This window comes from Schistocerca americana, chromosome 4 (assembly GCF_021461395.2).
Source record: "Schistocerca americana isolate TAMUIC-IGC-003095 chromosome 4, iqSchAmer2.1, whole genome shotgun sequence".
Classification (NCBI taxonomy): domain Eukaryota; kingdom Metazoa; phylum Arthropoda; class Insecta; order Orthoptera; family Acrididae; genus Schistocerca; species Schistocerca americana.
In genome coordinates, this window is record NC_060122.1 from 407,391,497 (window position 1) to 407,405,291 (window position 13,795).

Below are 13,795 nucleotides of genomic sequence, written 5' to 3' on the forward strand. Positions count from 1 at the left end.
TGTGGGTAATATTTTTCCGAAAGTCTGATTGTATGTCTCCAATCACAGAGATAGTATGCACCAACTTTAACAGACACTTTCTTGCCTCTTCGACAATGATTTCACAAATTCTGCAGGAATGGTGTCTATCCCTCCTTCCTTAAAATATCGCAAGTCATCCAAAGATCTGTTCAATTCTATTATTACATCCCGATGTTTTCCATTTCAAATAACATCTGTACTTCTATCACGTTACCAGAAAAGTCCTCTCCCTCGCAGAGACTTTCGGTGTAGTTTCCCATCCATCCGCTCTCCTTTCTGCTCTTAACAGTGGGGTTGCAATTATACTCTTAATGCTGTCGCCCTTGCTTTTAATTTCCCTGAAGATAGTTTTGTCATTTCTATGTACTAAATTAGCTCTTGAGACGACCTTTTCTTTTTAGATTTCATCCTTCAGCCATTGCGCCTTGGCTTCCCTGCACTTTCCATTTATTTGATTCGTAAGAGATTTTTGTGGCTGCATTCCTATCTATCCATGAACGGTTTTGAGTCTTCTGACGTCGATCAGTTTAAGAATTCTATTACTCAATGTTACCTTCCTTGTACTTAAGTTTTTTGTCTATCTTCTCTGATTATACTTTTTAGAGGTGTCACGCTTCTTCACCTGAAACGCCTACTGTGATATCCAATATTGTGTTATCAAATAACCTTAGAGAATTTCAGACACATCTCATCGCAGTTCAGTACATTAGTATCTCACTTATTACCACATTGACTTTTGCATACGAGTCTCTTAATCTTCAGTCTACTGTTGTCGTAAATCTATATATTTATTTGTGAGTTTGCGTTTACAATCCAGTTCCTTGTTGCGGCATATCTGTCTGACTATGAAGGCAATGTAATCTGGGTTGTCGTAGCTGTACGATGTGCTAATGCTGCCCTTACAATACGACGATCCTGCCTGGCGTCTGTGGTACGTGGACGTCTTGAACCTCGTCTAAGAGTGTGAGAATGGTCACGTGACCACTGATACCTGCATCGCTGTACATTCGACACAGCAGGTCCAACAATTCTGCGAAAGGACCATCCAGCCTTCGAACCCTTTGGAACTCGCTCAGTTCGCTTTAGGAAGCACGAGAGCGTCTCCATTTTATGGTTGCCTGATCGCTTCACTCGTTTGCACCACACTGAGCCTTCTAGCTGTGAACATTCTCTATTAAAGGCTAGTCACAGATGGCGCTCGGGTAGCTATGCCACTACGCTATCTATTGGCGGACAGCGCTGAAACTATTTTCAATATATCTAATAACCCCCAGCTGACAAATGCCGTCATCGGATCAAATTCAACGTCGTCTTTCTCCTTGTACTAACTTTTTTCTTCAACCAGTGTATATTTAATAATTTTCTGATGGGGAGCTTCTACATATAACTCCAAAGTTCTAAACAAAGGTCAAAATAATCTGTTCATGCTAAAAAAATGTGGACAGAAAATACTGATTCCTGTTTTTCCAGAAATACTTTCACCACACAGTTGCGAGTGGTAACATATGATGATGATGATGATGATGATGATTACGAGTTCAAAGAGACGCAATATCTACGGCAACAGTTTCTTATTCAAAATCCGCCTCCCTTCCCTGCCAACATGGAAACTATGCTTCCCATGTTCCTGCGCATGGAGCAAATCTCATGAGCAAGTGTGAGAACGTTTCCTGCATATTTGCTTTAATCCAGTATTATTCTCGTGGGATGCGGGATGCAACCTACAAACCACATCTAGGCAGGCCCCGTCGTTAATTCGTGAGGCGAATTTGATTCGGGTCATGCTCCCCTCCTCGTATCCAGGAAGCTGTGCGTTTACGCGCTCAACTATTGGGGCGGATCGAGCAGTTACCCAGATACCATGCCTACGGCTATGACCTTACAGTAACGTCTACTTCAAGGAAACGCTAATTTCCAGACCATACTCTTAGCGACATTAATCTATCAATGGTACACAATAACAGCAATGCAGGTATGCAGTCCGGTCACATAAATGTGACTACCAAGCAAAAGTTTGAATAACCACCTTTTGCAGTGCGTACGTGCAAGAAGATTGTCGATGAGGTTCTGGAAATGCCGTGAAGCCATGCCAACTCCATTGCCGTGGTCAACTCCGCTAAGTTTAGCCGTTGAGCATCCATGATGCGTACAATACGATCGATATGGTCGCATAGGTTTTCGGTTGCGTTTCAATCCGATGAATTCGGTTGCCAGAGGAGTACGGTGTACTCATCCTAGTGCTCTTCGAACCACGTACGTACGCTGCAGACTGTGTAACACGTTGCATTGTCCTGCTGGTAGATGATATCGTACCGATGAAAACACAAAAGTGCATGTAGGGGTGAACATGATCCTCAAGGATAGATGCATACTTTTATTGACCCATTGGCCTTCAACACTGAGGAGATCACCCAGGGAATGCCATGTAAACATTCCCCAGACCACAATTCCTCCTCCTGGCTGGTCCCTTCGACGACTGTTGAAGGGTTTTCACTTCCAGATGTTTCACACCATACCTGCCAAGAGCCATCTGTGCGACACCGCATAAAACGTGATTCAGCTGAAAAAGCCATCTGTCACCATTTGTCTGTGTACGTCCAGCGAGGTACCGGAGTGCAAATTCCAGCCTTCGTCGCCGATGAACGGCAGTCTGCACGGGTGCACGGACCAGGCGCCTGCGAAGACTCTTGAGCAGCAGCGTTCTCTGAGTGGTCGTTGAGGCGACGTTGTTGGTAGCCCCTTTATTTATCTGGGCTGTCAGTTGCTCAACAGTTCTTCGGCTATTCGCCTGTCAACGTTTTTGCAGCCGTCGTTCACCAATGTTCTCTGTGGACTGTGGTGTACCAAAGTTACATCTTCGCCAGTTCTGGATTGCGATATTTTGCCACGCACGGTATACTTTAACTACGGCGGCATGCGAACAATTCACAAAGTTAGGAGTTTCGGAGATGCTTCCAACCTTGCCCCGAAATCCAATGACCATGCTGTTTTGTACGTCAGATACATCGTTCCGTCCCCATATTACGACAAGGGCGATTTCCGTGTCCCTCGGGCGCGTTTTATATACCCTGTACTGCTAGTGCTGCCACCTGTCGTCTGTGAGCCGTCACTGCACACTGACATCGAAAACAGGCGGTTCTCACATTAATATTACAGGACAGTAAAAACTGGCGTTTGGGTTCATTTTTTCACTGATATTTTGAATTCGCTCTACTAACACTAAAAGTAAACTGGGGAACATGTGAAATCTGCGTAATCTGTCCAGAAGAATTTCTAAAATTTATGGGTGGCGACACTCATGTACCGTTTCGCATTAAAATTTCTTTTGTTGTATCAATCAAAGAAAATATAACTATGCTGTAGCACTTCCTTCTTTCCCAAGTGCCTCCTTGGATATGGCCGTGAAAGTAACAACTAATTTTGTACCATAGGTATTCGATGTTGTCAAGACACATACTTAGCATTTGTTATCTGTTATTTTCATTAATAAACGTCATTAGATAGACAGTTTCTAAAACATGCCGCTACCACTGAGCAATCGGCGCACTGGCCTTTCTTGGCAAATGAATCATGCCACAGTCCGTGGAACGGGAACTGCAGACAGATATCGGCCAAATACCTATTTTGCGATATCCGGTATTGCAACATTCGCCTTCCTGACAACTTTTACACTCATGATATGATAATGAGGCAAATCGTAGGGTAAAACTTTCGGCATATGTCGCAGCTCTGATATAAATGAACTGTCATCGGCAGAATAGTGTTTCTTTACCAAACAGGTTCTTGCCGATTTGTTGGGAGCTTCTTCTGACTGAAAATAATTTTTGACATACATTGCAAACTTTTCTTCGTTTGCTGACCCTACTAAAAACAAAGAAATAAAAGAACACCAAACACCATTTTGCAGCTTCATAACTATTGTACTACGCAATGAGGAAATGTACAACATTGAAATTACAATGAAATGAATACCCCCAGCTGCATACAGGCGTTGATGTAAGTCAACGGGGCAGTTGAAAATGTGTGCCCCGACCGGGACTCGAACCCGGGATCTCCTGCCAACATGGCAGAAGCTCTGTCCATCTTTCTTTTTCGTTATGGTTCGTTGTATTTCGTCGTAGCGGACGTCACATGGCATACGTTGAAGTTCGTTGTTGATCCTTTCACTCAGTTTTTTTTATTACAGAAGCCAGCCAGCTCTCTGACCGAACACGCTGAGCTACCGTGCCAGCATACCGAGCCGAGAAAACAGAGGATAGTGCGACTGCAGGGTCTTATCTCTCGCACGTCTCCTGTGAGACCCACATTCGCAACTTATTGTCCCGCACTATATTCATAGTGCCCTTGCCCATTATACTCACTACTAGCGGCTTTACCGCCGATTCCCGTAAGAGTTCTGGCACTGTTTGTGCATTCACACAGAAGAAGATGGTCAAATGGCCGGTGAGCTGTAACTACATGAAGATGGTATCTGTTCTTTCCACAGGTACGCATACCTCTAGCCAGTCTTCTACTCACTCCTCGACTGGTGCGATGAGAGCAGATTATGCCTGCAGGCAAGTTATGGTAGTCTGCGCGTATGGCGTAGACATGGTGACCCCTGCCTCGGAGAATGCATTCGTTCACGACACACTGGCCCCACCCTGTGCCTTATTATCTGGGAAGCGATAAGCTACAACTCTCGTTCATCTTTGGTGTATCTGGAGGGAGTGCTAGGCAGTGCTCTGTACGTGCAGAATGTTATAAGATCCGTTTTTTGCCGTTCTTGCAAGAACAAGACAATGTGTTGTTCCAACAGGATAATACTCGCCCACATACTGCCCGTTAAGCTCATCGCGCTCTGCAAGATATGCAGCAACTTACATGGCGAGCACGTTCCCATGACTTGTCTCCAATAGTGCACGTGCGGGATATGATGGGACGAGAAGCAATCGTACGAAACGTCAACCAACAACACTTACAGAACTGCGTGAAGGGATCGAACCGGCGTGACGTAACGTAACCTGAGGCAGTACTCGCCGTCTGTAGGATTGACTGGATACCAGAGTCAGCGTCCGCATTGTCTCCCGTGGAGGCTACCCTACGTACTAATAAGTATGTTTCAATATGAATCGGTACCTGGTACTTCAAAACGGCTATTGATCTGTAAATGTAATCATTTCATGTACTCCTGTTGCAACAATGAATCTTGAGTGAATTGGAAACCTCTAGAAGGGAGTACTAATCTTTTTTCGACAGTGTATGTGTCCACTTTGACAATTGATAATTGACACATCTTACCTGACAATACAGCGACGATTTTCGCCTTATTACACTATCACTCCTGTGGTCAGCGATATAAAACTTAATTCCTTTATAGGCTGTGACTTGAGAGGGACTCATGGTGCTGGTACTTACTACTATAATTCTTTATTTGAAAGAAGTTCGGTATCTCACTTGCAGCTTAGGTAACGGGATTACTGTCAAATTGTGAACAAATAAACAAAATTTATACATAAATGGCAAATTTCGCTCACCACACGATTAACATTACAAATGCTTCCCTGAAGACAAAGGTAGTAATAGTGTTATTACACGTTGCAAATGTACCATCAGGCGCACATCGTACGATGAAAAAATGAAGAGTGGCATTAAATCCAAAGTGTCCACACAACCGACACCTCAAGTTCCCTTAGGAGGCAGTAAACAAGTGGATTCACCGGGCTAGTCACCCTAGCCCGCTCAATAAACATTATTTCTGAGTCAGTCTGGAACAGTACAGTGAAGAAACACTGAAAACAGTGCTACAGCAGTACATGTGGTACTTACGGTTGATGTCGAGGACGACCAATTTGGTGACAGGCGGTGCCATGTTGGTGTTGGACGCCTGGCAGATGAGACGGGAGTGCAGGTGCTGGCGGCCGATGTTGGGGAACGTCAGGTGGTTCACGGTGAGGCCGTCAGCCGGCCGCTGCTCGAACGAGTCGTCGATCACCGTGTTCTCCAGGAACCACGTGACTCGCGGCATCGGGCGGCCTGGGAAGACACAAGCAGAGCGCGCGGGGGGTGAGGCGCATTACTTTACACTCTATCATTTTTTGGTTTCTGCAACGGTAATAAGTAGCACTGACAAGTTTATTTTTACCGTAATTTATCTCCTAGAAAAATAGACTTGTAACTGTTAATGTTTCCACACCTTAATATACTTATGTCAATGGATGTTCACCTGTAAATGGTAATTCCTTAATGGAAGATGGATTCCTGAATTAGAGGCAGCCAACAACTTGCCTCCTTTTCCTTGAAGTTCTCTGTCCTCTTTTGTTACATTCACGAGATGGCAATATCACTCAGTCATATCCGGCTCAAGTTAATCAAGTACTTACCGTCAAATAACTAACTCCTAGCCCACAGGTGCAAACCCAAGTTCATATGCAGTTAATGTATATTAACTCGCGGCACAAGGGTAGCGCCTCTGAATAAACGTGGATAATCCCAGACTCTCCGGTTCGAAACCATACACTGCATTAATTTGGATCAAGAACCGTGAACAACGTCAACCGAAGATTTCTGGTATGTCACCCTCCTCATGCTAACAACAGTTCTTTCATGAATTCTCTGTTGGCAAAATATTCCAGATTGTTTTTAAATAAATACACCGCCATTTGACTGTATTGTTGTTTATTTAATTACGACCTAGACTCCGGCCTTTTACGCCAAATTCAAGTGATTAAGTTTATGTCATTCACACTTATTGCAGGACATCAAGCTCAAGATTGTCCATAAATTAAGAAAAATATTCGGCCATCGTGAAATGCCAGATGTGAAACCATCATCTTGTGGGGAACGAATATTTTCCTTAGTTTACGGCCAATTATGTGCTTGATGTCGTGCAATATATGTTAATGACATACACTCAGTCACTTGAAAATGATATAAAAGGCCGAAACCTGGATCGTTATTAAATAAACAACAATACAGTCAAAGGGCGGTGTGTTCATTTAAAAATTATTCTATGACTGTTGCTTAGCAACATCAAAAAACTAATCCTGGTTTGGTATGACATTCTGATCTCCATTATGGGACTGTCAAGAGGGAGGTAACGACGAGGAAAGGATTCAGTAACCAACGAATAGGTAACATGCTTCGGTTCAGACTGTGAAATGTCACACGTTTCAACGAGGTTGAGAAATGAGAAAACCTGGGAGGGGGAATCCAAAGGCAGAGTCTGTATATAATCTTGATCAGCGAAGTGAAATGGAAAGAAGGCAAGGATTTGTAGTCGGATGAGTATAGGGTAATGTCAACAGCACCATAAAGTGCTACAACGCCAGTAGTAATGAAGGTGCGGCAGAGACTGAGTTACTGTGTATAGTTTAATGACAGCGTTGTTCTCATCAAATTTGGCAGTGAACTACGGCCGATAACAATAGTTCAGGTATACATAAATACATCGCAAGCAGTAGATGAAGAGATACGTAAAGTGTATGACGATATTGAAAGGGTAATCCAGTACGTAAAGGAAGATGAAAATGCAACAATCACGGGGTACTGGGATGATATTGTAGGGGAAGAAGGAAGGCTTACGGGACACGACGAGTTTCGTAATAGGAACAAATGAGGAGAAAGATTAACTGAGTTCGGCAATAAATTTCAGCTAGTGATAGCGAATAGTCTGTTCAAGAATCACAAGAGAACACTTGAAAAATGCCGGGAGATGCAGGAAAATTCCAGTCAGATTACACCATGGCCAGGCAGAGACGCCGAAATTTGATATTGGATTGTAAGGCGTACCCAGGAGCACATATAGACTGAGGTAACAATTTGGTAGTGATGAAGAGTAGCCTGAAGTGTAGCAGACTAGTCAGGAAGGATCAGTGCTCAAAGAACTGCTACATGGAAGGAGGGTACAGATACTGCGTTAATGAATAGCTCAGCAGGCATTACCGTTGAAGAGGAATAGACCTCTCTAAAAAGGATAGTCACTGAAGCTGAACAAATGAACATAGGCAGAAGGATGGTAACTGCGAAGAAACCTTGGAAAACAGAATAAATATTTCAAAAATGGTTGCAGGAAAAATGTAAAGAAATGGAAAATGAAATGGACATCTGAAGGACCGTTTCAGCACGTAGAAAAGTATGTACAACCTTCGGTAAAATTGAAACCACAGCATCAACAGCAAGAGAGCAATGGAAATTCCACTTTCAAACAGAAAAGAGAGCGGGTAGATGGAAAGAGTACACTGAAGTCCTCTACGAGCGGGAGAATTTCTCTTACGTAATTTAGGAAGCAATGGTAGGAGATATGGGAGCCGTAGATGAACCAGCATTAGTGTCGGTGTCTAATAGAAATTTGAAAGAGTTGGATACAAAACATAACTACGGAATTTCTAAATCGGAAACCAAACGCTTATTCAAGACTGTGTGTGTAATTTATGTCTCAGTAGACGTACCATCAGACTTTCCGAAAAATATTATGTACACAATCCAGATGATAGGACATACAGGTAAGTGTGAGAACTACTGCACGTTCATGTTAACGGCTCATGCATCCAAGCTGATGATAAGAGTAATATACAGAGAATGGAAAAGAGAATTTGTGGTTTGTTAGATGACGATCCGTTTGGGTTTCGGAAAGGTAAAGACACGAGAGATTCAATGCTGACGTTAAGATTCGTAATGGAAACAAGACCTAAAGAAGAAATTACACTAGTTCATTGTATTCATCGACCTCTAAAAAGCATTCGACAATGTAAAATAATGCAAGATCTTCAAAATTCAGACAAAAGTAGTAACAGAGTATACGGAAAGACGCGTAGTATAAAATGTGCCCAAGAACGAAGAGGGTGCAATGAGACCGGAATACCTAGACATCAGCGCTCCTATTAAAATGGATGCAAGACTGTCATGCAGTTTTCCGAATCAGTGCTCTATACTTCGAAGAAGCAATGACGGAAATAAAAATAAAGATCAAAGATCGGGATAGAAATTCAATGTTTAAGAATATCCATAAGAAGATTTACTGATGAAATTGCTCTTCTTATGAAACTGAAGTAGAATTACAGGGCGTGTTCAAACGAATGAAGTCTATTGAATACAGTCTATACACTGACCAGCCATAATATTGTGACCACTGACCTAATATCGATATAAATCCGTTCACGCGATAGCACCATCACCTGGCGAGGAATGACTGCTCGCCAGAAACATGCACACTGCATGTAGTATCAGTGAGCGTGCTGTCCATGTATAGAATGCGGAAGGCGCGCGAACTACACTCCTGGCCATTAAAACTGCTACACCAAGTACATTTTCACGCAATTTGGGTGCATAGAAGCTGAGAAATCAGTACCCAGAACGACCGCCTCTGTCCGTAATGATGGCCTTGAGACGCCTGCGCATTGAGTCAGAGCTTGGATGGCGTGTACAGGTACAGCTGCCCATGCAGCTTCAATACGATACCACAGTTCATCAACAGTAGTGACTGCCGTATTGTGACGAACCAGCTTCTCGGCCACCATTGACCAGACGTTTTCAATTGGTGAGAGATCTGGAGAATGTGCTGGCCTGGGCAGCAGTCGAACATTTTCTGTATCCAGAAAGGCCCGTACAGGACCTGCAACATGCGGTCGTGCATTATCATGCTGAAATGTAGGGTTTCGCAGGAATCGAATAAAGGGTAGAGCCACGGGTCGTAACACATCTGAAATGTAACGTCCACTGTTCAAAGTGCCGTCAATGCGAACAAGAGGTGACCGAGACGTGTAACCAATGGCACCCCATACCATCACGCCGGGTGATACGCCAGTATGGCGATGATGAATACACGCTTCCAATGCGCGTTCACCGCGATGTCGCCAAACACGGATGCGACCATCATTATGCTGTAAACCGAGCCTGGATTCATCTGAAAAAATGACGTTTTGCCATTTGTGCTCCAAGGTTCGTCGTTGAGTACATCATCGCAGGCGCTCCTGTCTGTCATGCAGCGTCAAGGGTAACTGGATCCATGGTCTCCGAGCTGATAGTCCATGCTGCTGAGATCGTCGTCGAGCTGTTCGTGCAGATGGTTGTTGTCTTGCAAACGTCCCCATCTGTTGACCCACGGTTCGAGACGTGGGTGCACGATCCGTTACAGCCATGTGGATAAGATGCCTGTCATCTCGACAGCTAGTGATACGAGGCCATTGGGATCCAGCACGGCGTTCCTTATTACCCTCCTGAACCCACCGATTCCGTATTCTGCTAACAGTCATTGGATCTCGACCAACGCGGGCAGCAATGTCGCGATACGACAAACCGCAATCGCGATGGCTACAATCCGACCTTTATCAAAGTCGGAAACGTGATGGTACGCATTTCCCCTCCTAACACGAGGCATCACAACAACGTTTCACCAGGCAACGCTGGTCAACTGCTGTTTGTGTATGAGAAATCGGTTGGAAACTTTCCTCATGTCAGCACGTTGTAGGTGTCGCCACCGGTGCCAACCTTGTGTGAATGCTCTGGAAAGCTAATCATTTCCCTATCACAGCATCTTCTTCCTGTCGGTTAAATTTCGCGTCTGTAGCACATCATCCTCGTAGTGTAGCAATTTTAATGGCCAGTAGTGTGTCTGAGTTTGACCGAGGCAGATGTGTGAGGGCTCGGAGGCTCGGAGGGAGCATTTTCGAAATTGCACGACTTGTCGGCTGTTCGAGGCATGCGGTGATGGCTGACTGCAACGTGTGGTGAAACTAAGGTGAAATCACGTCCAGACATCGTTGGGTCGGGCGGCCACCACACGTTACAGATATTGGGACCGAGCGAGGTGGCGCAGTGGTTAGACACTGGACTCGCATTCGGAAGGACGATGGTTCAATCCCGCGTCCGGCCATCCTGATTTAGGTTTTCCGTGATTTCCCTAAATCGCTCCAGGCAAATGGCGGGATGGTTCCTTTCAAAGGGCACGGCCGACTTCCTTCCCCGTCCTTCCCTAATCCGATGAGACCGATGACCTCGCTGTCTGGTCTCCTTTCCGCAAAAACCACCACCACCACAGATATTGGACGTCGTAGGCTGGGCAGACTGGTAAAAAGAGGACAGGCGGCGAACTGGGGCGGAACTAACATTACACTTTAATGTTGGTCAGCGCACAAGTGTCCCTGAACGCACAGAGTCGCGAACACTCCTAATTATGCGCACTGGACGTTGGCAGAATGGCAGAGCGTTGCGTGGTCTGATGAATCTCGATACCTTCTTTACCATGCCTATGGTAAGGCGCGAATCAGTCGTCTTCCAGGGCAACATCTCCTTGAAACCTGTATTGCGGGACGGTGAGAACCTGGAATGTGATTGAACGTGGCGTCAGAGCTCATAACCCCGACATCGGAATTTACTGGAATTAAATGTGTGTGCAGATGTGGTGCCACCTCCCTCCATCGACTTACCAACCCTCATTGATTCCATGTTCCATGCTGCGACGCGTCACCACTGTTATTCGTTCCAAAAGTCGACATAACCGGTGCTAGAAAGGTGGTTGTAATGCTCTGGTTGATCAGTGTAAATTGAGAGTAAGCCGAAGATAGACGGAAGTAATGAGGAATGGCAGAAATGAGATTAGCGATAAACTTAACATTAAAATTAGGTTTTATGAAGTATACAAAGTCAAAGAATTCTTCTACCTTGGAAGGCAAAAACACATGACGGACGAAGCAGGAAGGATATAAAAAGCGGATTAGCACAGACAAAGAGTTCCTCCCAGGGCAAGAGACGTCTGCTGTTATCAAACTTCGGCCTTTATGTGAGGATGAAATTTCTAAGAATATAAAATGGTTCAAATGGCTCTGAGCACTTAACATCTGAGGTCATCAGTCCCCGAGACTCAGAACTACTTAAACCTAGCTAACCTAAGGACATCACACACATCCATGCCCGAGGCAGGATTCGAACATGCGACCGTAACAGCAGCGCAGTTCCGGACTTAAGTGCTTAGAACCGCTCGGCCACAACGGCCGGCTCTGAGAATATACATCTGGAGCATAGCGTTTTATGGTAGTGAATAATGTAATATAGGAAAACTGGAGAAGAACTGAATCTAAACTCTTGAGCTGCGGTACTACATAAGGATGTTTACAATTAGGTGGACTGACAAGTAATGAGGAACTTCTCCGCAAAGTAGACGCTTCCATGGTCCTGGAAAGAGCCATGGACAGTGAAGACCGCTGGAAAAGACAGACTGGAGTATGCCCAAAAAAAAAAAAAAAAAAAAAAAAAAAAACTGAGACCGTAGTGTGCCAATGCTATTATGAGATGAAGAGGTTGACACAGAGGAGTAATTAGTGTTGACCACATCAAACGAGCCAAACTGATGACTATAAAAGAAAAGTGTGTCTTCCATCATTCGTTTTGCGAGGGCCTGATGTAAGAGTCTCATGTGATCTTCGTACACAAACAAAATAAACAAATTTTTTCATAAGTAAACGCCAGGTTGAGATTTCAGACAAATGGCAGTATCGAGAATAGCTACGTAGGATAGAATTGGAGGCACGAGGAACAAGGGAGAACTCACCTTTTTCCATTCACAGCATCCCATGACATGAAAGCTTATACTACTGAGATAATTCCTGCATGGGTACTGGGTGAGGTGACTCTTGAAGTTAAAAGGCTGCATAACTTGAAAGTAGTTCAATTATTTACATGAAATTTACAGCGAGTTTATGGAGGACTGCAATATAGTTTCATGATACTCTAATGGTTTTCTTGGGGACAATGCAGAGGCCATAAGCGTCAACAGATGTGAAAACCGTAAATCTGGGATTCTCTTGAAGAAAATCGTCGTGCGACATGCGAATAGCTTTCTTAGATGACAGTAAATACAATAATGTTAGTATTACAGTCTGAGAATTTACTTAAGCAGAAGAAATATTTCTACGAACTGGTTTCCCACATATATAACTGCTAAGCAGGAGATAAAATAATGATCTTTATTACATTCCTCGGCCCAATCGATGAAAATGGTGAAAGCAGGAGACACACAACCATGAACTCTACATTCAAGTAGGAAAGATGACAAACACCATTGGTAAGAGTTGAATTTCTTTCCAAGACCGTATTGCGTGTAGCAGGCGCATAGGTTTGAGCAATCGGATGTTACGTTACTTTCTCAACAAGGAAACCAAAGGGGTGTCGTTCACCGAGGAACAAAAAGACTTGAAAAGAGTGGGTTTAAGTCAAGTAAAGCTCAGCCTTCTGGCCCTGATGGGACAATCGGAACCGCCTCACATTATGCCGATGCCATCGCTGGATGAGGTTTGCAGGTGCGTGGCTTCAGCTCATCGCTCTCCTCTGCACTGTCTGCTTCCTTGGCCTTGGAGCCGCTACATCTATCGTACTCACTATTCTCCGTTTCCTTAAAGTGTCAGTATGTATGGCGTAATGATACTCAAAATTTGTAATTTGTAACGAACCTTGTATGGCTAATTACGGTGACTATGTCACAACCCTTAATTTTAATGAATGATCCTTATTTGTTACTTGCGTTGTTGCGAAAGTTATTTGTGTTTTAATTTACTATCGCCCTGGACGAGCCTAGTTGCAAGCGAGCAAGCATGCCGCCTATATACAGCAACAACTTTTCTGTGATAAGGGGTTCGCTTCCTGCTATCTTCTACGTGAGAACTATTTGGTGAATATAACACTAATTCAGTTGTTTTAATTTGGGTATCGACATATAAAATGGCGTTAAATTTCAGCCATAAGGGTATATCAAAGATTCGTCTGTTCCAAATATATATGCCTTCCATCGAAATTTTGTTTC

General features: G+C 44.1%; 1 protein-coding gene across 4 annotated transcripts in view; it reads right to left on the reverse strand.

Annotated features, from left to right (window-relative positions):
• Window positions 1–13,795, reverse strand: part of LOC124612849 (neural cell adhesion molecule 2) — a 609,158-nt gene that overhangs the window by 340,520 nt on the left and 254,843 nt on the right. For all 4 annotated transcript variants that reach the window (XR_006979578.1, XR_006979577.1, XM_047141276.1 and 1 more), the window contains exon 4: window positions 5,830–6,036. Coding sequence is in view for 2 of the 4 variants with exons in the window: in XM_047141276.1 (XP_046997232.1) it covers window positions 5,830–6,036 (207 nt within the window). In the remaining 2 variants the exon portion in view is untranslated. The remainder of the gene's footprint in view (window positions 1–5,829; window positions 6,037–13,795) is intronic.